This window comes from Columba livia, chromosome 1 (genome assembly GCF_036013475.1).
Source record: "Columba livia isolate bColLiv1 breed racing homer chromosome 1, bColLiv1.pat.W.v2, whole genome shotgun sequence".
NCBI classification, from domain to species: domain Eukaryota; kingdom Metazoa; phylum Chordata; class Aves; order Columbiformes; family Columbidae; genus Columba; species Columba livia.
Window position 1 is genome coordinate 94,985,667 of NC_088602.1, and position 23,072 is coordinate 95,008,738.

The window sequence follows — 23,072 nt, forward strand, 5'->3', positions numbered from 1 at the left end:
GGTAGGGTTTCAAAGCAACATTGCATGAGAGAATGACTATCCAAGGTATTGAGGAGAAAACAGACTAACTGCTAGTAATTCCAAGGAGGCAACAAGCGCATTCAGGTTTGTACTAACCACTTTTTTTCCTTCCCTTTCCCAGAGACAAGGGTCTGGAGCTACAAATGGAAAAGACAAGACATCTGGTGAGAATGGTAAGGCTAGACTTCTTTGATTGAAGGAGAATATTGAGTCAAATTGAGCCAAAATCATTTTACTGTAATGACAGATGTCAGGCAGTAGCAGCCACCCTGGTTTCATATCTTACCTTTTGAATGTGTTTTGAAAACTGGAAGGGGATTCAGTGGAATTGTATCCTTTATTTTAGTATGTTCAAATTATCTACTGAAGTAGAGACCCAACTTCAAGCTTATACTAGGTAAATCAAAGGACTCTATAGAAGTCAGTGCAGATACAAATGAGACCAGAGCAAGATAGTGTTAGGTATGTACAAAAATGACACAAGAGGCAAGGTTAAATATTATGAGCAGCACTACAGGAATGAGGAAGATGAACAAAACTAACTAATTACAAAGGACTTGCTTATAAACATAGTTTGATCTGATCCCACCTAATTTTAGGCCTATAACTGAGATACCAAAGTTAGAAGCCACGTGCATGGAGCTCATTTGAGTGTTGCTAGGGGTAGGCTATGGATGGAGCAGCTCACATGGCAGGACCATGTGGCAAATAAGCTTCTAACTGACACTCTACATAGGCCGGTGAATTTGGACTCATGCTCCACTGCTCTAAGGGGTGAGTCATTGTTTTTTTTTGACTCTAACAAAGAGGCCAGCAGGAGCTGATTTCTGCCCCTTTGGTTGCACAAACAATTCTAATTGGAAGTGTTGTTTTTTTTTTTCTGAAAGTAAGTCAAACTGAATTTTCAGTGAAATGAGCAATAGTTTCTTAGATGAAATCTCGGTTTATTTCCTGTAGGAGGCAAAAATGCTTTACGCACAAATTATCATTTGATTGAAATCCAGTCACCATCAAACATTTTCCAAAGGAAAAGATTGTGGTCAGCTTTAATTATATACCCAGTTAAATATAAGGCAGTGTCAGTTTATAGACATTCATGAACAAGACAAGGATTAAACTATATAAATGTGATCTGCTTCTGCTTTATCATCCAATTATAATTGAAATATGTTCTGGTAGTTCATACTATCTACTGAAAGACAGGAAGAACATAAGTCACTTATCTGAAAAGCCAAGGGTTTTCCAAGATGAGATATTAATATTTGAGTGGTTATTTTGAAAAAGCATTTTGGTTTTTGTGTTGGTCTGAACAGAATTTTTGAGCCCTTCAAAGCAACATATCCTAAAACATTAAGAACTTTCATACTTAGTTTTCCTAATACAGAGAGGTGACTTTCCCATAAGGGCTGTTTGCATAATGTTACAGTAAATGAAATCTGTAGATGATGTTCCCAATATGATAAAATACAAATTAGCGTGGGGAAAAAAGGAATAAATATTGTCTTGTTACAGTATCTTGAATTAGTGAGAACAAACATACCCTGACAGCAAAGCCATTTGCATTCTCAAGTTAACAGGAAAGGAAAGCAAGCTAAGTTATGTCAGCCATTTGGGCAGCATGGGAAGCATGTTTTTCTCTTTACTGTTTGAGCACATTATGAACTGAGCTCATTTGCCTTGAATTTCTTAACGAATAAAACTGTCCTGTTGTCAAGTTTAGCTTAGATTTACTGATCCTGCAGCCTTTTAAAAACCAAATACTTTTATTCTCAAAGGGAATTTTGAGTGAGAAAAGGCTGCATCATTAATTTACAATTATATATGATTTAGTGGTAGCATAGTTTTTAGGTATAATATAAACAGGCAGATGTGCAGTTAATATTAGACAAATAGATATCAATTATTTTTTTGTAATAAAATTATAACAAAAAAACCTGTCAACTACATAAAAGAGGAGCAGCAGGGGAGATGGAACAGAGTCCTCTGATCTCCCCAATCCATATGCTTGCATGAAAATAAAGCAGAATCATAACTTTGAACTTGAGATTAAATTCTAAATCAAAGAAGCAGAAATATATAGCTCTTTGTCCTTATTAGCTCTGTGTAGTTAGAACTCAAGCAGAAGTTATTTTTTCCTCTGAAAACTGGGGTGTGCTGTAAGCCTACATATACAATGTAGATCCTCTGTTACATGTTTTTTGGCCCAAAAGCCTGCAATGTTGTTGCTGTAACCAGCTGCCTCTTCATATGTCTGTTTCCCTGTCTAAAGGAAACTTTACCTCTCATTGAAAAGGGGAATGGGAGATAAACCAAAAACCCTTTCATTTTCTTGTTGAAAAATAAAGTTATGCTATGAAAATGTCTGCAAATGCAAACTAGTCTGGTCACTATCTTTGCTCTTGACTACAAGATCAGGAAAAGCTGCTAAAACTAGCCCTAAAAACAGATAAATATGCTCAGCTCTTTTCAGGGGTTTTGATCCATACAGTGGAGACACTTTTTTTGGGTCAAGTTTTGTTTGTGCATTGTTTGTAGAAAATGAATTTTGGGTCTGTCTCTAGGCTGGCTCAAAATTGGAGAAAACTAATGACCATGGTAATCAGTATTCTCCTTCTTTAAACATGTGTGGCATTGCTGTCACTGTAAAGCATTCAGGGAAATTAAATCTCTGAAGATTCATTTTATAGTAGTGATGGTTTTTGTAGATGCTTATGAATGTGTGTTCTTGTTTGACCTTTGCTAGATAGCAACATTATATCCTTAGTTGTATTTAGTTCTTACCACCACAGCAGTGGTCTCTCTCAGCTAGTCTCCCTTCCAGTGGAGGATTCCATCACAAAAAATATAGGCTTAGTCCCAGTTTCTACTGAACTGCCATTGCCTTTTTCTAGCAGCCTTGCTTGTTGTCTCAGGGGAATAAGCAATGGAAAAGACTGAGCTTCAGAAAAGCCAGTATATTGGAGCAGTGGTATGCCACAGAACAAGAGTTCGTGATAATGTGAGAAGAAAATCCCATACACAAACTGTACTGGTTGTAATGTTGATGAATGGACTGTTGTACCTACATGTGACCTTCATTCATCAGCCTCATCTGCCTTCTGGAATAATCTTCCAGATACCGAGGTGATAAGGTGTGGGTGACAAAGCTTCCTCTTCTCTTTCAGAGCACTGATTACTAGCAGACAGGATTCCTTTCCACTCTGTTTTGTCTAATATATGCCACCATACCTTCTTTTATATTTTTTTTTCCCCAGCAACAAGCCTGGTAGTTCTTGAAGCTGTATCAGCATTATAAGTACTGAATAGACACTCATGTTGGAGTAACTTTTACTTGCACTGAGAATTTTGCTGTAACTTTCAAGACCTCACTGGATGGACAACCCCTAGATGACATTTCTCTATCTTCACCTTTTAAACAAGTTGTCATTTGTCCTTTAATGGCTTATGAACATAATCAGATGGTGATTCATGTTAGTACATCAGTGGCTGGTGAAATCAATGGAATAGCTCCTGATAGCTTCAGTGGGCACTATATCATGCCAAGTAGCTTTTCCATCCAAAACATACTGTATTGTGGTCAGCAAAGTCTATGGAATTTCATTTTGTTGTTAGAGTGGGAATAAAAAAATATTATTGGGAGTAAATTACACAAACTAATTTTCCTGGGTGAAAACTGGTTGAAGGACTATTTTTAAAGAAACACCACATTAGTGCTTAGCTCTAATACTATATATACAGATGCACTTGCATAAAAGCAACTTCTTGAATATAGCCATGTAACTGTAGCTGCTGTAACCTCACTGAGTCCTGAAGGACCTCAGTCTATCAGAAAGCTAAGACATATTTAGTTGTGCATGTTGTTATGGACTTGTAAACTCTATTATATAGTGCTGTTCTCTATGGTAGAAGATCCAAAGGGAAGACAACATTACTATTCCCATGCACTCCCTCCCGTGTGAATCTGTCTAATACAGTCAGTATGGGATAAGAAGCTATCATTTCCTTTTTGAACACCTGGTTTGTTTAATCTGGCCTGTTGTGTGCAAATGCATCTTAAATGAAAACAGGATTTCCCTACTTTTCTTGCCACCCTGGCAATGTCATGAAGTTTATTTCTAGGCTAACACTTGTCACTTCTCATTCTGTTTCACCTTACCCTGCATTTTTTTGCTATGTAATTTGCAAGCTGGTAAGATGCAATCTAATCTTTACAACCTAGCACAACTGGTAGGGAAATAATTACATCAGGGCCAATTATTTCTGTCTACAATTTTAGAATCATGTTTTCCTATTAATAGATCTGACTTTCTTCTGATATACATAAGCCATTTTATTATTCATTATTATTTCTTAATCATTTTCTTGAAGTATCAGATTTATCATTCAGTGATATGAGTATTTATAAAAACGATGTGTTTTTATTTGAGTTCTATAACTTCCTGGTTCTAAGTGAAATGAAAATGAGTAGGTTTTGCATGAACTTACATGTTATAGTGAAATAGGCTTACACAATCATGGCAAGATGGTCAGTTGTACTGAAAAGTGAATCCTTTCATTTCAGTCTTCACTTATTCCTAAGCACTGGTGTTGTCAGTGCATGTTCTCTGCTTTGGGGTGTCAGAAAACTAAAAATGAATAAAAGCTCTGCATTTTCTACTCTCCATACAGTGCATCATGGAATGCTTCCACATAAGGATAATGAAGCAGTAGAGTTAATAAATTATCTTTTACATCTAAAATGGAGAATATAAACTCAAATCTAAACACTTCTAGAAAACATTAACAATAATGGTAAAGAATTATGAAACAATTGTGTGTGGTAGAATAGAGATCTCTCTGGTAAGCTATTCTATGCATTTTGCAGTATAATAAACCATCCATTTATCTGCTTCATCTACTCAAGAAATCTGGGAAATTTTGCACTTTACATACTGCACTCAGCAATAAAGGATCTTGCTGGGTCTGACAGAGTGAATAATCATCTTCATAGTTATTTATGCAGAGTGCTTTGCTTAATATAGGTTTAATTCCTGGCTAGAGGCCAGAATCATTATTGTAGTATGGTCTAATATAAACATCTGTTTAAGAACTTGAAATTAATTTTCCACTAATATTCTCCAATGACTATGTAAAAATGTACTGGTTTTGGGAGCAGCCCTACAAATAAACTTACTTGTGGAAAAAAGATTTAGAAAAGGGAGGGAATACATGAGGCTAATTTGTGTAAATATTCAAAGGATCTCATGGAACATGGCTTGCTTTGTCTGCCCAGGTCTAGAGGTCACTTTCTTTACAGGGAAAGACAGTGACTGAGCTGTAGCACTGTAATGCCTTGTGCATTTTGTCTTTCCCAGATTTCCCAGACAGTAATGCAGTCTCTTCCACTTCTTTCAACTTATGTCCAGAGCCAAATTATCTCCTATCTCAATCAACATAGATGATACTAGTGAGGATTTAGGAAGTGAGATGAGAATTGTTTGGTGTGCCTCATCCTCCACATCTTAAAATAGGAAGTCTGTGTCTCAGCAACATTCCTAGATGTATATGCAACCATCAAATAATGTAACACCTTCACAAAGCCTAAATAAGTGTTTCAACCTTCAGCATAATTACATAAATTGTACTTGATTATGTATAGATTGCTCAGGCTCAGAGGAAGGTGTAAAAATCCTGTGTGAACTCAAGACCATGATCTGTAGCTGAGAGTGTTTCATATGAGAGTTGGGACAAAAGTTAAGTAAACAGTTCTAAACTAATCCCATCTCAAGGCAGAGCTATGCATGGCAAAAAACACTGCAGGCAATCTTATCTACTTTGTTTGATTTTTTTTTTTTTGGTGTGTTTTCCTGGGGATGGGTACACATAAAGCTTCCCTAAAACCAAACTAAATGTCTCAGGTCCTCTCCTGACCTGTATATCTTTTGCCTAGACTGGTCTGTTTATCTCTTCAGGCAGCCAACATCTTGGCTAAAGACAGATTGAACCTTTAATAGCAGTACTCTGTTCACAGATCTTCCCTAGAGAGGATGCTGAAATGAAGAGAGGGGAATTATACAAGAACTTTATTTCCTCTTCTAGGTGAATTTCCATTTCTTAAGTCCAGGTATAAGTCCATCCTCTCACAGGAATACTGTATGCTTATTTATTTGGGGCAATGATGACAATGACAGATTGTTCACAAAAAATTTGTATCAACAGCTTTTGATATCTATCTAGCAACAAACTTTTAAAGCAATGTTTTAAAGTGTGAGATAAAGTAGACACTTTCTGTACTGAAGCTTTACCTACCCTCACATGTCTGTACACGTGCAGTGGCAATCTGGTTTCATGGAGAGGATCCTCTAATGGAGTTTAAAGTAACAAATATACCTTATTTAAATTTACATAATACTTACAAGAGGGCAGATACTGTTCTTATTCTTGTTACCTGACAAGTTGGGTCTGACACTGTGCATTACTGCTGCGCTTCATCTGGTAATAAGAAGCTTTCCTTTTTAAATGTTTAGGCAGAACTATTTAAAAAAAAAATATTCTGCTGAAGGTTTCATCAATTAGCAGAGCCAACAGTGCTCATATAGTCTGGCTTATGTCCTGTCTTTGGTATCCCCTGCAAGATTTCATGTTTATTGTTTATAAATACTCTCATGACTACCAAATAAGTCTATCTACTGACACAAAGGATTCAGCATATGCACACAAAAGGTGTCTGGGTGTATGTTCATATATAGTCTCATGTAGCTTTTTTCTTGCATGTTGTTTTGGGATTTTTTTTCCTCCTTGAAACTGCGCTGGAGAGGAAAAGAATGGTTTCCTATCTGATGAAGTACTAAGAGAACAAATTGAATGCAGAAGTCTCAGGGAAAAGCAAAGCAGAACAGTACAACCATAGAATGATTTCAGCTTTTTAAACTCTCTTTTTAAGCACTTAAGTATGAAATTATTTTGAAATAAACTTTTTTCTTGCTTACAGATAAGGTCCTAGCTAGCTTTAAGACGTGAAAACCCCTTTCATTTTTAGTAGGAGTATTAAATATATCTGTCTAGGTACTTATATGGTCCTCACCACCATAGTAACAGAGTGACTTCCAAGAATTTAAAAATAGAGATAACAATAACAAATTTTGCCCCAGTCCATCTCTTTCCAGTTTGCTACAAGAATAACTTGATTAATTTGAGATCTTTGTTTTGTACACAGTGCCTCCATACAACTTTGGAAACTTGTATGCCTCTTTACATGTGATGATCTCCGAGTGCACCCCAAAAATTCTGCTGCATTTCTAAGAATGTGAGAAATAAACACATGTATATAAGTATGTATACTTACACATGGTCACTCATACATTCTACTCCTTTTCAGGAGGTAGAAATCAGCAGAGCTGCAGCATTTCTGCAATATTGAGATTAGAAACATCCCAAGGAAATAATAGTGAACTATGATCACTTAACCTGGCTACAGTAGTTAATAGTTTCAGTAGGTAAGAGGACCACAGACCCGTTGAGTTAGATGGTGTGTGCTGCCCCTCTCCCTGCCCCCAGTTTTTGTCCTTTCAACAGTAACAATGGGACTTGGATCCAGATTCTGACAGCACTGGGATGCTGGCACTCGGGAAGTGCCTAATGCTGTGAATGTCTAAGCACCTGAAAGGTGGCAGAAGCCCTAATCCTTTCTGAGAAGCTGATCTGTAAAGATCAGACTAGGTCATTAGGAAGGAAAAAAAAAGTCCTGAAGTAAAAAAAATAAAGCTTTGACGCTGGTGGTTTATGCTTTTTAGATGACTCATAAATATGCTGGAGTTTCCATCAAATGCTAATGAGGAAAGGCAGAACTGAAATTATGCCTTTAACAAGTGCCATACTTCCTTTGGAAGTCAGCCTGTAACTATCAGTGTGCTGCCTGAGTGGGCACCAGGGAGCATGAGACTTCTTTCCGTGACTGGCATGTAGCTGGCATGCACTGGCTTGATTCCACAAATGGGCACTCATTTGAAACCATGCTGTCCTCAATACTCCAGTAAGAGGAACACTTAGTTCTGCTTTGCTGCTGGAGGGAACTCAAATGAAGGACACAGGTCTAGCCAGTCCCTAGATAACCCTAGTAAAACCAATTATGTCACTATATCATCAAGGATGGTTTGGGGCTGCACCAAGACTGGAGTCAATGGCATATGTAAGTTAGCATATTTGCACTGGAAGTCCATGGGTTGCAAATTTATCTCGATGATTAGAAGGCTACAAGAGGCAGATGTAGCTCAGTAGCATGTTGTGTTGTTTGTTTTGTTTTTGTGGGTTTTTTTGTTGTTGTTTTTGTTTGTTAATTTAGTGGAAGTGAAAAATAAAAGAGGAACACAATCAATGCACAGCAGTGGTTACCAGGATTTACTTTTGCAGAAACCTCACTCTTCATTTTGACTGTATATACTGACTTCATATGATAGCTTTTTTTCTGTTGTTTTTCAAAAGACTTAGTTTTGTAAATGAAATGAAAATGTTTTTCCACTGTAGAGTTCCTTGTCAGTTAGCCACTTGGCAGACAATTAATAACTTTTTTCTGAAGGTTTTTAAGATTTTAATTTATAGCACACAGCTGTCTTAATGCACTTAGCTTGATGCTCCAAAATTAGCTTGTAATTTGGTAGTTATCAGGCTCCTTTGTGTAAGCAGGCACCAGAATTTAGAACAGCAGGAGTGTTGTTACAGACATGATTAAAATTTGGTCTGTAGCTGAACTAGTGACCAGAACAAAGCAGTTGACTGCAAAAAGGAGTTAGAACATGAACCAGCACAATGCTGCACCTTCAGTCTTGGTGCTCAGAGTGGCATTCAGGACCTTAGGTAAAGTGCCTAGGTTGTCCATACAATGCAAGAGAAGGGTGTCTCAAAGTGGGACTTAAGCTTACAAGTATCTTGGGTTCTTATTCTGAACAGGAGCTGTTAGGATTTATAATAGTAAACTCCATACTTTTCTCTAGGTTAAGGGTAAAATTCTTTTTTGCCTGGCTGTACTGGTATACATGTGTATGAGAGACCTAAAGCTTCACTTGTTGTCAGAGAAACATTCTTTTGTGACATGATGCTTATCAGAATGAGGTTCTTGAGAGAGCCTGGTGTTTAGAGATTGTGATCTGATTTAGGTATAAAATGGCTTCTGATTTGCTCAGTTCTATCAAGGCAGAGGAATTTGTGGATAATGCTAAAATAAAAGTCCTGTAGAGCCTGTATATCTCTGGAGTTAAGTGGGTGCTCATCAGGGTTTTTCAGAATGTCAGTTTTGGACATGGGCATTTAATTTTGCTTTAATCCAATCTCCAGCAACTCTGTCCTTATTTAGATCTTGACTGATCCTAGTCATATAATGTCTGCTCTTCCAGCCATTTCCTCTATGGAAATCTGGATGTGAAAACATCCAAATATTTCTTGGCTTGAGGTCTTTGTTAGTTAGGATACTGGATCTGATGAAAGCATTTGTCTTGGTTAAACACATTTGGTTCATTTTTTTTATTTTTCTCCCCCAGACCACAGTGGGTTACAAATAGGAAGGACTGAGAAAAATACATATTTTTTCCAAGGAGAAATTCTCAAGAAAAGAAGAAACTTGGGTAACAGTGAATATGGAAGAGGCATTTCAACAGTCACAGTGGAAAATAGGGCAGGGTGCTCTAGCAGCTCCTGGGAGATACTGTTGGTAGTCCAGAGACTGGAACTCAGCTCTCAGCACTTCTCTAGGGTCTCACAGTAACATTATTTAATAGTCGATGATGAGTGAGTACTCTAACTGTACTTTGAGTATCTCATCTTTCATTCTAATTTGTACTTAAAATCCCCTGAGACTGCTGGTTGAGTCTAGGTGGGGAAAACACTAATTATTTGTCAGGTTTTAGTGAAACACTGGCACTCCACAGTGACCAATTTACCAGCTCCTCTAAAAGCTGCCAATAAAAAGTGGACATATACAAATGAATTCATTAGCACAAACTAATTAAAATCCAGGCTAACAGCCAGAAAAACAGTACATTAATGTAGGATGTTGGAATTTGTTATACGTCTGTACTAATCCAACAGCAACTATCCTGGCCTCTGCAGTTTCTAGTCTAAGTTACAGATTTCGTACTGATAGCCAGAAAGCTAAGAGTTAGCCTTTTGGATTGGTAATGGCCTTTTTAGTCTAAGTCATTTCTACTGTCATAGGTTCTCCAGAAGTGCTTCTTTCTCAGAATGTGCTGCAATAACCCTGTCTTTCAAACATAATGTGTAGGGCAGAGTCCATCACCTGCACATCCTTAGTTTTATTGCACAGTGGTGGTTCATTACCTTCTGGTACATTGTGGCTTTGGTATTCTGCAGTCTGAAGCTTAGATTAGCTTTGATCAGTCCTTTCCTCTGCTTTTGTTTTTCAAGGGCTTGTTTCTGTTCATTCTACCTGCTTTATATAGGCACTGTTTTCTCCAGCTAAACAATGCTGCATGACTTTTTATTCCCCCCCTAACCCCCCCTGCCCCATAACTATTTATTTAGGTGTTCATAAAATACCTGAGATCCCTATAGACACTGCAGTGAGTTTGACCCAAATTTCTGACAAGTAGCAAGAATCAGCTCTGGAGAAAATTCTGGGCTGGATTCTCCAGTTTGTGGCAGACATGGCACAGCTAAACAGAAGGGTGGGATGGGAGATATCAAAGCTTGAAGATATTTAGTCTTCTGGCCTTAGACTGATTTCACTGAGCTGAATGTAGGTTATCAGGTCTGGTACTTTTGAGAAAAAATGTGGATGCACACGTAAAACCAGATCTTTGATTATGTTTTGGCCTTATCTTGTGGAATGATGGGAGTGCGTATACCCCATCCTTGCTTATACAGATGTCCATACAGCACAGATGAGAATCAGATACCCCTGTTCTTTTCACCTCAGATAACAGGGGACAGAACCTACATAGGAAAGGATCTCTAGACAGAGCTGAGACAGCTGGATTCAAGGTTGTTTGGCATCCTGAAGCAGCTACCTCTTGGTCTAGCAGCCAGCAGATGAATTACTAGCAGACAGTGCAAAGCACAGGTGTATTATAATCTCTTCTAATGATCTTGTTCATAAAGCAGACAGCTGTAACTTTTTTTACCAAAAATTTCTTGGTGACCTTTGCAATGAATCTATTTGTAACTTTACTCTGTGTGTATCTCATGATGTCTGTCTGAGAGGCAAAGATGTATCGTGCTGCCTAGAAGAAGCTGGCAAAAAAGCATTCCTGGCTTCTTTTAGCTAAGAAGGTAAGAAGACAAATGAAAGATGTGTGGTTTTGGACCTTTTTATCAATGTGTGATAGATGTTGTCAGTGGAGGACACAGATACAGGCTTTGCCAATCAGTCATCATTCTATCCATTAGCACCACTTTGTCTCATCTCAGACAAACTTAAGCCTTTGGCTTAAGTTCCTTTCTCTGTCAAATTCAAGAGAAAGGAACAGCTCTGCTAGAGTCCAGTGGAAAGAAATCTGGACATGAGGAATCCATAAACAATACTGTATATACTTAGAATGCTGGGTCATATGCCCAGTGGGACTAGGTGCAAGACTTGAAGCTGTTTTGCCTGTGCCCAGGAGTTTTGATGGACCTAGTCTGCACTCATTGTTGGATCTCTTTGAAACTGTGGCCCTGTGCTAGAGAAAAGTGTCATAACTGTTGTTTAAGTCCTTATAGCTTTTAAATAAGGGACTGCATAAATAAGAGAGTCTGAGTCCTAAGATGGAGTCCTCTGGTGGTCTCTCAGCTAAAAACCATTCAGTTATGGAAGAACATCAAAAAAACTAATTTTTGGCTATTCCTTCCATTCCTCCCATGCCACAGGCAGACCTTGTGAACAACACAATCTAGAGGCTGCTCTCAGATGCAGCAGAATTAGTGTAGACTTTAATCTTTATTCATCATCTTAAGAAAATTAATCCTGCTAACATCAGCATTTTTCTCTTCTACATGGTGGACTGGCTGAGGTCCAGAGTGAGTTGGTGTCAGGGATTGGCTCAAGGAGCACGGACATGAGTTCACCAAGCAACTGTACGAGCAGAGCCCATTTTAGTTGACATAAGTAGGCCTTAGTTAGCTTGTCTATTAGGCCGTGGGAAAGGGGGGAACGGAAAAGTACTGACTAAAGCAGGGTCAGGATATCCTTGAAGAGATAAGAGTCAGAAGAATGCGGGATGCGCATAGCTAGCTAAACCCAAGTAGGTGGAGTAAGTAAATGTAACCTTTTAGTGCTTAGCCTATTAGATAGAGACAAGTATGCATAATTATGGTATTTGGTATAAATGCACGCTATCTCGGGCAATAAAGTTGAATCATGCTTTATCACTCATATTGAGTCGGCTGCATTTCTTCCTCCGTCTGCTCAGGTCTGGAACTCTGATGGGATTTCTCTCTGCAAGTTGGAATTAAAATACTTAATTTTTTCCTTTTATTGGTTCCTTTTCTTGCAGTAGAAGATGCTGCACACAAAAACTCAGTGAAGAAAGCAACATCAAGGGATACTAGTGCTGCTTTGTAGTTTCACCCCTGTGTATCTGTGTGAGCATGTTAACTCCCACTCCATTTGGTTCTAAGCTTCAGGTTTTGATGAACCTAAATGTAAGCACATCCGCAAGTACCATTATTTTTGGAGTGGGTACTATGGAAGATCACTAAGAAATTATTGTTTTCTGCTCCAAAGTATAAATACTTCCAAATTTACTTGAAACTTGGCATGGAGAGGTTTTATGACTACCATAAATCTGACTCTATTTTCAAGCTTCACACAAGTCTTAGAATACCACAGAAATTTTCTGTGCTTGTAAGTAGTTTTATCCAGGATTATATAGTGCCATAAAGCATATTTAGGGGTGGATTTCTTGATTGAACTTGCAGAATAGAAACTAGCATCTAACTAATTTAAGTTGAGATAGAGAGCAGCAGCTGCTTCTATTCTGCTGTGTATTTGTTGTTGTTGTGTTTTTGTTTTGTTGTTTGGTTTTTTTTTTTTAGGTTCCTGGCTTAGCGGCAGGAGGCTGACAACAGCTTCCACTTTGGTTCATCACAGTTTAACATTTTAGTATGATTGCTGAGATAGTGATTGATCCAGCCTAGAGATGCCAGCTTTCTCTTCCAGTGTCAGGGATACCTTTTGTTGTTGTAAGTGATGTTGTCTGGATGTGACAAAACAGTTTAAGTTTGACCAAGCATGCCAGAAAACAAAAAATAAGCAATATAGACTTTCAGTTCAGCTAGTTCAAAAAGAGGTGTTCTGTCCCCCCCAGTGTCTTTCTTCAGAGGAAGCTCCGATTGATTTGGTTTAAAATAAATAAATAAATTGTTCTGGTTATTGCTGGTCAGAAGAGCTTGCACAGCTTGAGGTAAGCGGCAGAAAACAGACTCAGATTCTCAGTTGGTGCAAATTGCCATAGTTATTCTGGCAGTGATTTCTGCTGTTTTATGCAAGACCCAAGAGGCATTCATTATACTGAAGCCTTTAATAGTCATCATCCTGCATAAGTAGATAGTAGATAGTGATGCCCCTTATTCTCACAGTTCTCACAGGCAGTGAGTGTTTCCCATGAGAGTGGGATGATGCATGTGATGCAGTGGGATGCTCTGGTCTGATTCCAAGGTACTGGAGTGATTCCTGGTCTTTCCAGGCAGGCTAGGCTGCTAAGATGGGTCAAGTTAGGTATTCCTTTTTTTTTCTTACCATTATAAAAACTAAAGTTTTCTTTTTGTCTTTTACAGAGTTTATTCTCTGGCTTACTCCTACTGTCTCCTTCATGATATGCTTCTCTCTCATTCCTCTTTATTTCTCCCAGTCTCCCCCACCCCCTTCCCTGAGAATTTTGTCTCTTCAGCACAGCTAGATCAAATGCTACTTCTTCCTCTAACTGCCCAATTTTCTCTCTTCTTATTTTTCCAGGCAAATGTCTGGGTCTTTAGTAAAGAATATGCATTTGCTAAGAGAAGGTTACTAACTAATGCTGTAATTTGGAGTAATGTTTGACCCTTTCCCAAAGTCTCTCATTTCTCTCCAGTCTCACAAAACATTTACTGTTTTCCAGACTAAATTTAAGCAAGAGCCAGGTGAATAGGCAGTAAATAAACATCTGGAAGAAGAGCACTACATTTAAGAGACAAAGTAGTCTTTAAAATAGTGGGATTGGAAACAAGGTTTTTAAATATTGCCACTGCCTTATTAGCTTGGGAAGGAAGGACAGATATTTCTTTTTCTGAGAAAAGAGAGAAGAAAAAAATATTTAATTTGTTCTGCTTACATTCAGGTCTAAAATTTGAACAGTGAAGAAAATGAGGTGTGTTTTAGTGCAACTGGGATGTGCTATATACTGTGCGTTTGGCACATGCCAACAGTGGCAGTGTCAGGGATTTAAGTCCTGACTTAAAGTCCTCATTCCACTAACCCAGCTTGTGTTTTCTGATGCAGAGAAAATGCATGACATTTCTAGTCCTTCTTCTATTAATAGATACTAACTTCGTAAACTCATGGGGCTTCTAATACGCAGAAACAGGGGAAGGAAAAATGAATCTATATAGGTTAGAAAACATGGGCTGGAGTAATGATTGGAGGTTGGTCAGCCATGTGTGTTACTTAAAGTGCTGCTTCTGGTTGGAGTTTTTGACAATTTGATACATCTGTAAATCCAAACAGAACTCAAAGTGCCTGTCAAAGCTTAAATTCACACAGGGGAAAATGTTTTTTAGAGAAGTTTTAAATGAGTAGCAGAGTTAAGTGCCAGAGAAGTGCTCAAAACCAGAACGTGTAAGGCAAAACTTTGATTTTTGTCTTCCATGTAATCACTTCAAGGGACTTAACTGTTTTCTATTTTTTTATTTTTTTTCCCCTGTGGTTAAAACTCCAAGAAATTATTGGTAACTCTCAAAACACCGGCACAGGAATAATCACACTCTTTTTGACCCCTTTTAAAGATACTTTTCCAACTATCCATAACCTTTATTTTTATTTCATTTAGTTTGCATTCTTTTACTCATATCATATACACTTATTTTCTTATGATCTAGATTAGTGGCAAGACCAATTAACGGAGCTGCTGAATGCTGCTGCTTAAAATCTCTCTTTCAAGTTGTACACAGCCTTGCCAAAATCCAATTGCTTAGGCTGAAATTTGTCATGTTGATTGCTTGCATCAAGCAGAATTATTGTGGAAGGGTTCAGCAGAGTCATTCCAGTTGTTTCAAAAAATGAGGCTTGAACAAAATGCTAGCATGTCTAGCAATTAAAAGCCATTTCTCATGGCCTTTTTTTTTTTGACTCTTTTGAACCTTTGTCATTTTGAACAGAAATGTAAGGTTTGCCATCTGGAATGTGACTTTCCTATCTTCAAAACTGGCTAAGTTATAAATATTTAGAAAGACAAGTCTTATGTTTGCATGAGTTCAGTGAAGCAGTTAATTACTTTTAATGAAAACTCAATATCACTGAGCCAAATATTAGGCACTAAAACAATTAAACTGAGGCTGTCTTTACAAGGCTCAAGGAAATTATAGTTTCCCTTAATTGCTGTTACATGCTTCTGTAAACCACATTTTGGCTAGGAACTGAAACTAAGAACACTGTGGTGCCCCTTCTGTGTTCCCAAAACATCATACAGTTGCTTAGGAGGTAGTGTGCTTCCTTCTTGGAACCAGATTTTCACAGAAGCTGGAGCAGGGAGTTCAAAGATAGAATGATGGAGTTCAATACATCCATCAGGAAACTAGAACCCCAAAATCTTAGGGAAGGTTTGATTCTTCTGAATGAAAACTAGGACTGGAAGGGAGGAATATGGATTGGGATTTGAGAACTGGAAAAGGCCCAGGAGCCAGCTAGTGTGGGAAGGGGCTGGGGTGGAGTTCTGACATTAGGGGATGCCCTGGTATGGTTCTGGGGACTAGCACTAGCCCAGTAAACGAACAGCATTGTTGAGGTCTGCTGGGAACCATGATGAGGATCTAGGCTGGGGAAGATTTGGGTCTAGTTCTGGGTTAATACAGATAAGGTGCAGCAGAAATAGCCACCACCTCTGAAGATATCTGTGAGCAATGAAGTTCATGAACATGCAGCCCATGCCTTCCATTGTCTCATTGTTCCTTTCCTGTCAGCTGTATGAAACCCATCTGCAAAATATGCAACTCATCCCATTTCCTGCTCATTCAAATAGGAGACAACAGCCTACCACCATGATCAGTTACTTCATTAAAACAAGAGGTCTACATGATGGTTCTAACAGTTCCAAGCAGTCACTCTGAGGAACCATGTGGGTGTCCATATGTTGTAGCAGAATACACATTTTTTTTCTTAAAATCTAGGAAGCCAAACATGTTCCTAAGACTATGAAAGTTGCAAAGTCGAAAATTTTATGGAATTAAAGTTGTCTGTGCTAAAAATGACTGAATTAGTTGCCTGTTGGTAGTTTGTCTTTTACTAACTTTTTCATGCTCAGCTTTGAAACCTTAATATTCTTTTAAAATAGCTTTGTGTGCAATAAACATAAAACTGAAGCAAGAAGAAAACCTTTATTCCTTATCCTCAGTTAGGTTTTTTCATGTCAATTAGACTATTTGGCACTGGGTTTAATAACTGTCTAATTGAAATTGCAGCACTTAACTAAACCAATGCCCACCCTTCCTGATAAAATTGTTTTTAAATAGCAGTTGCTAAAAGGTACCAGGTGAAAACTTAGTGAGGTAAAATCAAAGACAGAAAGAATAGGAACCCTTTACTTCCAGACAACTTCACATCAATAAGGCCTTTTGTTTTAAAATTGTTTTTGCATTTTTTGTTTATAACATTTTATTTAAAAGCAAACCACTCTAACACCTTCTGAGTTTCAGGGAGACTTTACTATAAGCCTATAGCAAAAAATATCTTTTGGAACCTTGTTGAGGTTTACTGTGCTAGCACTTCCTAAGTCATTGTCTGGAAGTTGTATGGGTTTTTCTTTGTAATTGTGCTTGAAATAAAGGACCAACACCTACTCGCAATTTTTTATTAAAAAATAACCATAATTAAAAAACAGAACCAACAAAAACGACCCCAAACCAAAAGAACCCAAACAAGGCAAACCACAACAAAAAAAAAATTAACTACTGAATGAACAAGTGTAGTGACCACCTCCTGAAATCCCTGCAGAGCTTAATGCCATTTCTTTCTGTTTCTCTGTAAGTCTTCCCAGCACAAGGCAGCTGAGCGTGGCCTTGCAGTTACAGGCCCTGGTTGTTGTGGGTGATTTTTAACTTCCCTGATGTTTGCTGGAAGGACCATTCAGCCAGCCAGCCACAGTCCAGGAGGTTCCTCCAGTGCGTTGATGATAACTTGCTCATGCAGATGGTGGAGGAGCCGACTAGGAGAGATGCACTGCTGGATCTCATCCTCACTAACAAGGAGGGTCTGGTCGAAGCAGTAAAGGTTGAGGGCTGCCTGGGTTGAAGTGACCATAAGATGGTGGAGTTCAGCATCTTGGGTGGCAGGAACAGAATAGCAAGTAGAATTGCAACCCTGGACTTTAGCAGGGCTAACTTTGGCCTTTTCAAGCAATTGCTGGGGGAAATCCCATGGGCAAGACTGCTTGAAGGAAAAGGGGCCCAAGATAGCTGGATTACATTCAGAGATTGCTTCTTCTAGGCTCAGGATCAGAGCATCCCCACACGTAGGAAGTCAAGGAAGGGAGCCAGGAGGCCTGTGTGGTTGAATAGGGATCTGTTGGGTATGCTCAAGCAGAAGAGGAGAGTTTACATGTCATGGAAGCAGGGGCTGGCCACTTGGGAAGAATATAAGGCTGCTGTTAGAGGATGTAGGAAGGCAGCTAGGATAGCCAAGGCCTCCTTAGAATTACAGCTGGCGAGAGGGGTCAAGGACAGCAAAAAGAACTTCTTCAAATACATAGCAGATAAAACTAACACCAGAGGCAATGTAGTTCCAGTGATGAATGGGGTGGGTGCCCTGGTGGCAGAAGATACAGAGAAGGCAGAATTACTGAATGCCTTCTTTGTCTCTGTCTACTCTGCCGGAGGCTGTCCTGGGGAGCCCTGTACCCCTGAGACCCCGGATGAAGCCAGGTCAATGGAGGAGTTTGCTTTAGTTGACGAGGACAGGGTTAGGGAGCAGTTAAATAGTCTGGACATCCATAAATCCATGGGTCCAGACGGGATGCATCCGGGGGTGCTGAGGGAGCTGGCTGAAGTCATTGCTGGACCACTCTCCATCATCTTTGTCAAGTCTTGGGAGATGGAAGAGGTGCCCGAGGATTGGAGGAAAGCAAATGTCACTCCAGTCTTCAAGAAGGGCAAGAAGGAGGACCCGGGTAATTATAGACCGGTCAGCCTCACCTCTGTCCCTGGGAAAGTAATGGAACAGCTTATCCTTGGTGCCATCTCAAGGCATATCAAGGATAAGAGGGTTATTAGGGGCAGTCAGCATGGCTTTACCAAGGGTAAGTCATGCTTGACCAGCCTCATAGCCTTTTATGAGAATGTAACAAGGTGGATGGATGATGGCAGAGCGGTGGATGTGGTCTACCTTGACTTCAGTAAAGCCTTTGACACAGTCTCCCACAGCATCCTCACAGCTAAGTTGAGGAGGTGTGGTGTAGACAATAGAGTAGTGAGGTGGGTTGCAAACTGGCATAAGGAGAGAAGCCAGAGAGTGGTAGTCAATGGTGCGGAGTCTAGTTGGAGGCCAGTATCTAGTGGAGTGCCTCAGGGGTCAGTACTGGGGCCAATATTATTCAATATATTCATTAATGATTTAGACGAGGGAATAGAGTGTACTATCAGCAAGTTTGCTGATGACACTAAGCTGGGAGGGGTGGCTGACGCGCCAGAAGGCTGTGCTGCCATTCAGCGGGACCTGGACAGGCTGGAGAATTGGGAATAACCTAATGAAATTTAACGAGGGAAAGTGTAGAGTCCTGCATCTGGGCAGGAACAACCCCAGGTTCCAGTATAGGTTGGGAAATTAGATATTAGAGAGCAGTGTAGGGGAAAGGGACCTGGGGGTCCTGGTGGACAGCAGGATGACCATGAGCCAGCACTGTGCCCTTGTGGCCAGGAAGGCCAATGGCATCCTGGGGTGTATTAGAAGTGGGGTAGTTAGTAGGCTGAGAGACGTTCTCCTTCCCCTCTACTCCGCCCTGGTGAGACCACATCTGGAATATTGTGTCCAGTTCTGGGCCCCTCAGTTCCAGAAGGACAGGGAACTGCTGGAGAGGGTCCAGTGTAGGGCAACGAAGATGATTAAGGGAGTGGAGCACCTCCCTTATGAAGAAAGGCTGAGGGAGCTGGGTCTCTTTAGTTTGGAGGAGACTGAGGGGTGACATTATTAATGTTTACGAATCTATAAAGGGTGAGTGCCATGAGGATGGAGTCAGGCTCTTCTTGGTGGCAAACAACGATAGCACAAGGGGTAATGGGATCAAGCTGGAACACAAGAGGTTCCACTTAAATTTGAGAAAAAACTTCTTCTCAGTGAGGGTGGCAGAGCACTGGAACAGGCTGCCCAGGGGGGTTGTGGAGTCTCGTTCTCTGGAGACATTCAAAACCCACCTGAACACGTTCCTGTGCGACCTCACTTAGGCGTTCCTGCTCCAGCAGGGTATTGGACTAGATGATCATTGAGGTCCCTTCCAATCCCAAACACACTGTGATACTGTGAACTATGGGGACACAAAGCCAGTCACAGACATACAGGGGAACATGTTGCATATGGATCATTGTCGTTTTGTCACTCCCCTGTTCCTCTGTCTGAAGGCCATGTACATTGTAATGGTGAATGGGGCTGCACTATGGGTACCTTAGTGAGGGTGGTTGTGCATGAACCCTGTTAGGTGGGATTACCAAGTAAGAGGAGGTGCTTCTGGACCAAGATGGCTGTGAGAAAAGGAGGGACAGTCCCTTCTGGAGAAGGAGCAGGCAGGAAATGCTCCAGGTGACAAACATCATTTTTTACAGCTGTGAGGGCTGGAAGGGAGCTGGGGCAGTGGGCCAGTGTCTACTTCATAGCCACTACTTTAATTGGCAGCTCAGAAATGTGCTGCACTTCAAGCATGTACAACCTTCCTTTCTGTCCTCAGTGTACTGTGTGGGTTTGTTAAGTGCACCATCTGTCAGGATAATGAAGACCATTTTCACTTCTCTGTTCCATAACCTCCTGATACAGATAAAGAGCTAGGAATATGGATCTACCTTCTCTTTTCACTAAGACTTTATTGGAAAGCCATGCTTGCTTTTACCAACATTAGAAAAATAAATGTGTGGTTAATCAATACATAGGCTATTAAAAGGTGTTACACACCTGAGAATAAGCCTACTGCAACCCAGCCTTAATGATCTACACCTTAGATATTTGTCAGAACATATAACTGCATTCTTATGGGAGAAAAACCCCTCCACCTTTTATCTGAAATAGCATCAAGTTCAAGAGAGGATGTTGCCGAGTCAGTGCCTGGGACCTAGAAGGTCTGGAATTTTATTTTTGTTATGAGATGAGGAGAAGTAAAAATTAAGTAAAGGCGGGATTTGAGGTACTGTTTAGTGCCTTTGGTGCCTGACCTTGCTTATTAATCTCTGCTACTCTGAAAAGGCATGGAAAATCACATTACTCTGTACTATCAGTCCTCATTCAATAAATGCAGACACTGAAGTCAGGGATGAGAAATCACACAGAGCTTTGGTATTGACATGTTAGAATTCCAGGCTTGAGCCTCACAATACAGTAACCGTCTATAAGTAATGAACAAGCTGCTGAGAAGGACACCTTGCCCTTCTGGATTCATTCCCACTCTGGTAGAGACTCTATTCATTGCCATTTTTTACTCCCTTATGCCAAACAGTAAATTTTCCTATGTGCCAATGAAGTCTTTCCTATTACTTCGTGAGAGGAAATTTGTGGAAGTGCAGATCCATGCTCACATTCTGTTTCAGAACCAATAATCATATTAACCTTAGTATCAGTTTCTACAGAAGGGGAGGGGACGGAAAAAAGATTACAACAAGGATGTATGAGGGGCTTGTATTTCTTCCATTAAGGAATAATGAAGCAATAACTTGTGTGCTTTGGCATTTAAAGAACATGTGCGTTTACTTGTCCTATAAAATCAGAATTCTCTATTGAGTGCTCACTGGCTAAGATTTTTGTGCCAAAGCTTTGCCTCCTCCTCGCCAACAGGTGCTGTGCAGGACCCAGGGAGGAATGAGAGGGGATTCATGTTGGGAAACTGCACCAGGAGGTGGTCACTATTGTTTTCTGTGCACTTCATGCAGGCAATAGTCTCATGTCAATGCGGGCTTTCCTTCACTTGGAGCAGCAATGAGAAGCATGGCTAGCAATACCTTTTAAAAGGTACTTGTCTTCTCCAGCACACCCAATACATCTCACTCACCTATTTTATCTCTTCTCCATTATGTACGCTCAGTCCTGCAGTCAAGTAATGGCTGCCTTTGACACACGCTAGGTGCAACAAGCTTCCTTTGAGCATCTCCACTCTTCATCAGAATGGCAGCAGCTGTCACCTGCCTCATTACTAGCTAAATAGCAGAGCAGAGCTTTAGTGTTTGCAGTAGCTTGCAAATTCAATTTACAGTTCTCACAGCAACTGTCATTTGCCTGCTTGTTCATATGAAGCATTTGATATTGCTTGTCGTAGTGTTAACTGTAATCCCTTATTAGGGAAATGTAAGAAGTCTTACTGATGTACACCTAAAAAAAAAAAGGCTTTTGAGCATGAAATAGTCTCTCCATAGCATGAAGACATACATACATGCACAAAAATTCACAATCCTTGAAATAAATAGGATAACAAGAGGTCCTAATACAGATTTTGTCTGTTCAGCTATATATCTATAAAAAGAGAAATGTATGCAGACTGTTCAGTCAGCTCCTGAGGGAACAAGAGAGGATCCAGATCAGCTGCACAACTGGCAGCTTCACTGGCAATCTCAGCAGAGAGAACAAATGTTCGTTTTGACCCTATGTTGAAGGCGAGCTGTTCTTTCTTTGCTAGCAATGGAATGGAAGCACACAGATGGAGTATTGTAAGAAGGTATGCCTCTCTTTCTTTTGTTTTCTTCCTTCTCAAAGCAAATAAGATTTTTCAGCTTCTACAGTTTCAGTGTAGTACCTTTCATAAGGGCTAAATAATTTATTTGATGAGAAAGAATTTCACATGAAATAGCAGATAAGTGTGTTCATATGAAATTCCACAATGTGTAGTTCAGGCACCACTCAGGCTCAAGGAGTGTTATTAATTTGATTAAGGATCAATATCTACATCAGAACTAGTCACCTTGAACTCCCTTTATAGCTAATAGAGAACTAGCCAATATAGGAAGGTGAGTCAAGGGTGAGATTCATGCTATCCAAAAACATCTGCCTAAAAGTAGGTCAGACGAATTGCACCCTTGCAGTTCCTATCTTTCTCCATTAGTTTCTTTCTAAAGTGAGCTGCTGATGAGGTCTGATGTAAACACTTGCAAGATTTATTTTTTTTTTTCTAGTTGGACTTGATGATTTTAAAGATCTTCTCTAGCTGAAATAATTCTATGATTCCAAGTTAGGTTAAGTGAATTTTTCTCAGGAATTGGACACAGCTTTTTAGCTAGAATCCGATTTGTAAATGTTCGGCCCAATGAGTTCTATATAACATTTAACATGGCTTTCCAAATGGCTGTTGGGCAAGACAGCCCGGAATACACTGGCAACACCCTCCAGTGTATAATTCCTTCTCATCCTCTTTCAGAGCCATATTGCCACAGGATTTGTCTCTTCCTTACTGCTGTTTCAGTGCTATCATGCATTCTCCTGAGGAGGCCCTCTCTTCATAAGAAAACCAGCCTGTGGGGGAAATAAACATAAAATGTGGATTTTTGTGTTCAATGGACACATGGTAAATTCGAGTTAATGATTCTGTTTGGGTAACAGCCGAAGCAAAAGAAAACAGTGGAAATTTCCTAGATTCTTCTACAACAGAATTTCTTTGCTTTTTGCTGGAAAACTACAGCTGGGTAAGTGCTTTCAGGAGTCAGAGGCACTAAAATTC

General features: G+C 39.8%; 1 protein-coding gene across 1 annotated transcript in view; it reads left to right on the forward strand.

Moving 5' to 3' along the window:
* Positions 1-23,072, forward strand: part of PCP4 (Purkinje cell protein 4) — a 55,828-nt gene that overhangs the window by 20,015 nt on the left and 12,741 nt on the right. The window contains exon 2 of the mRNA XM_065068374.1: positions 143-194. Within this exon, the coding sequence (XP_064924446.1) occupies positions 143-194 (52 nt within the window). The remainder of the gene's footprint in view (positions 1-142; positions 195-23,072) is intronic.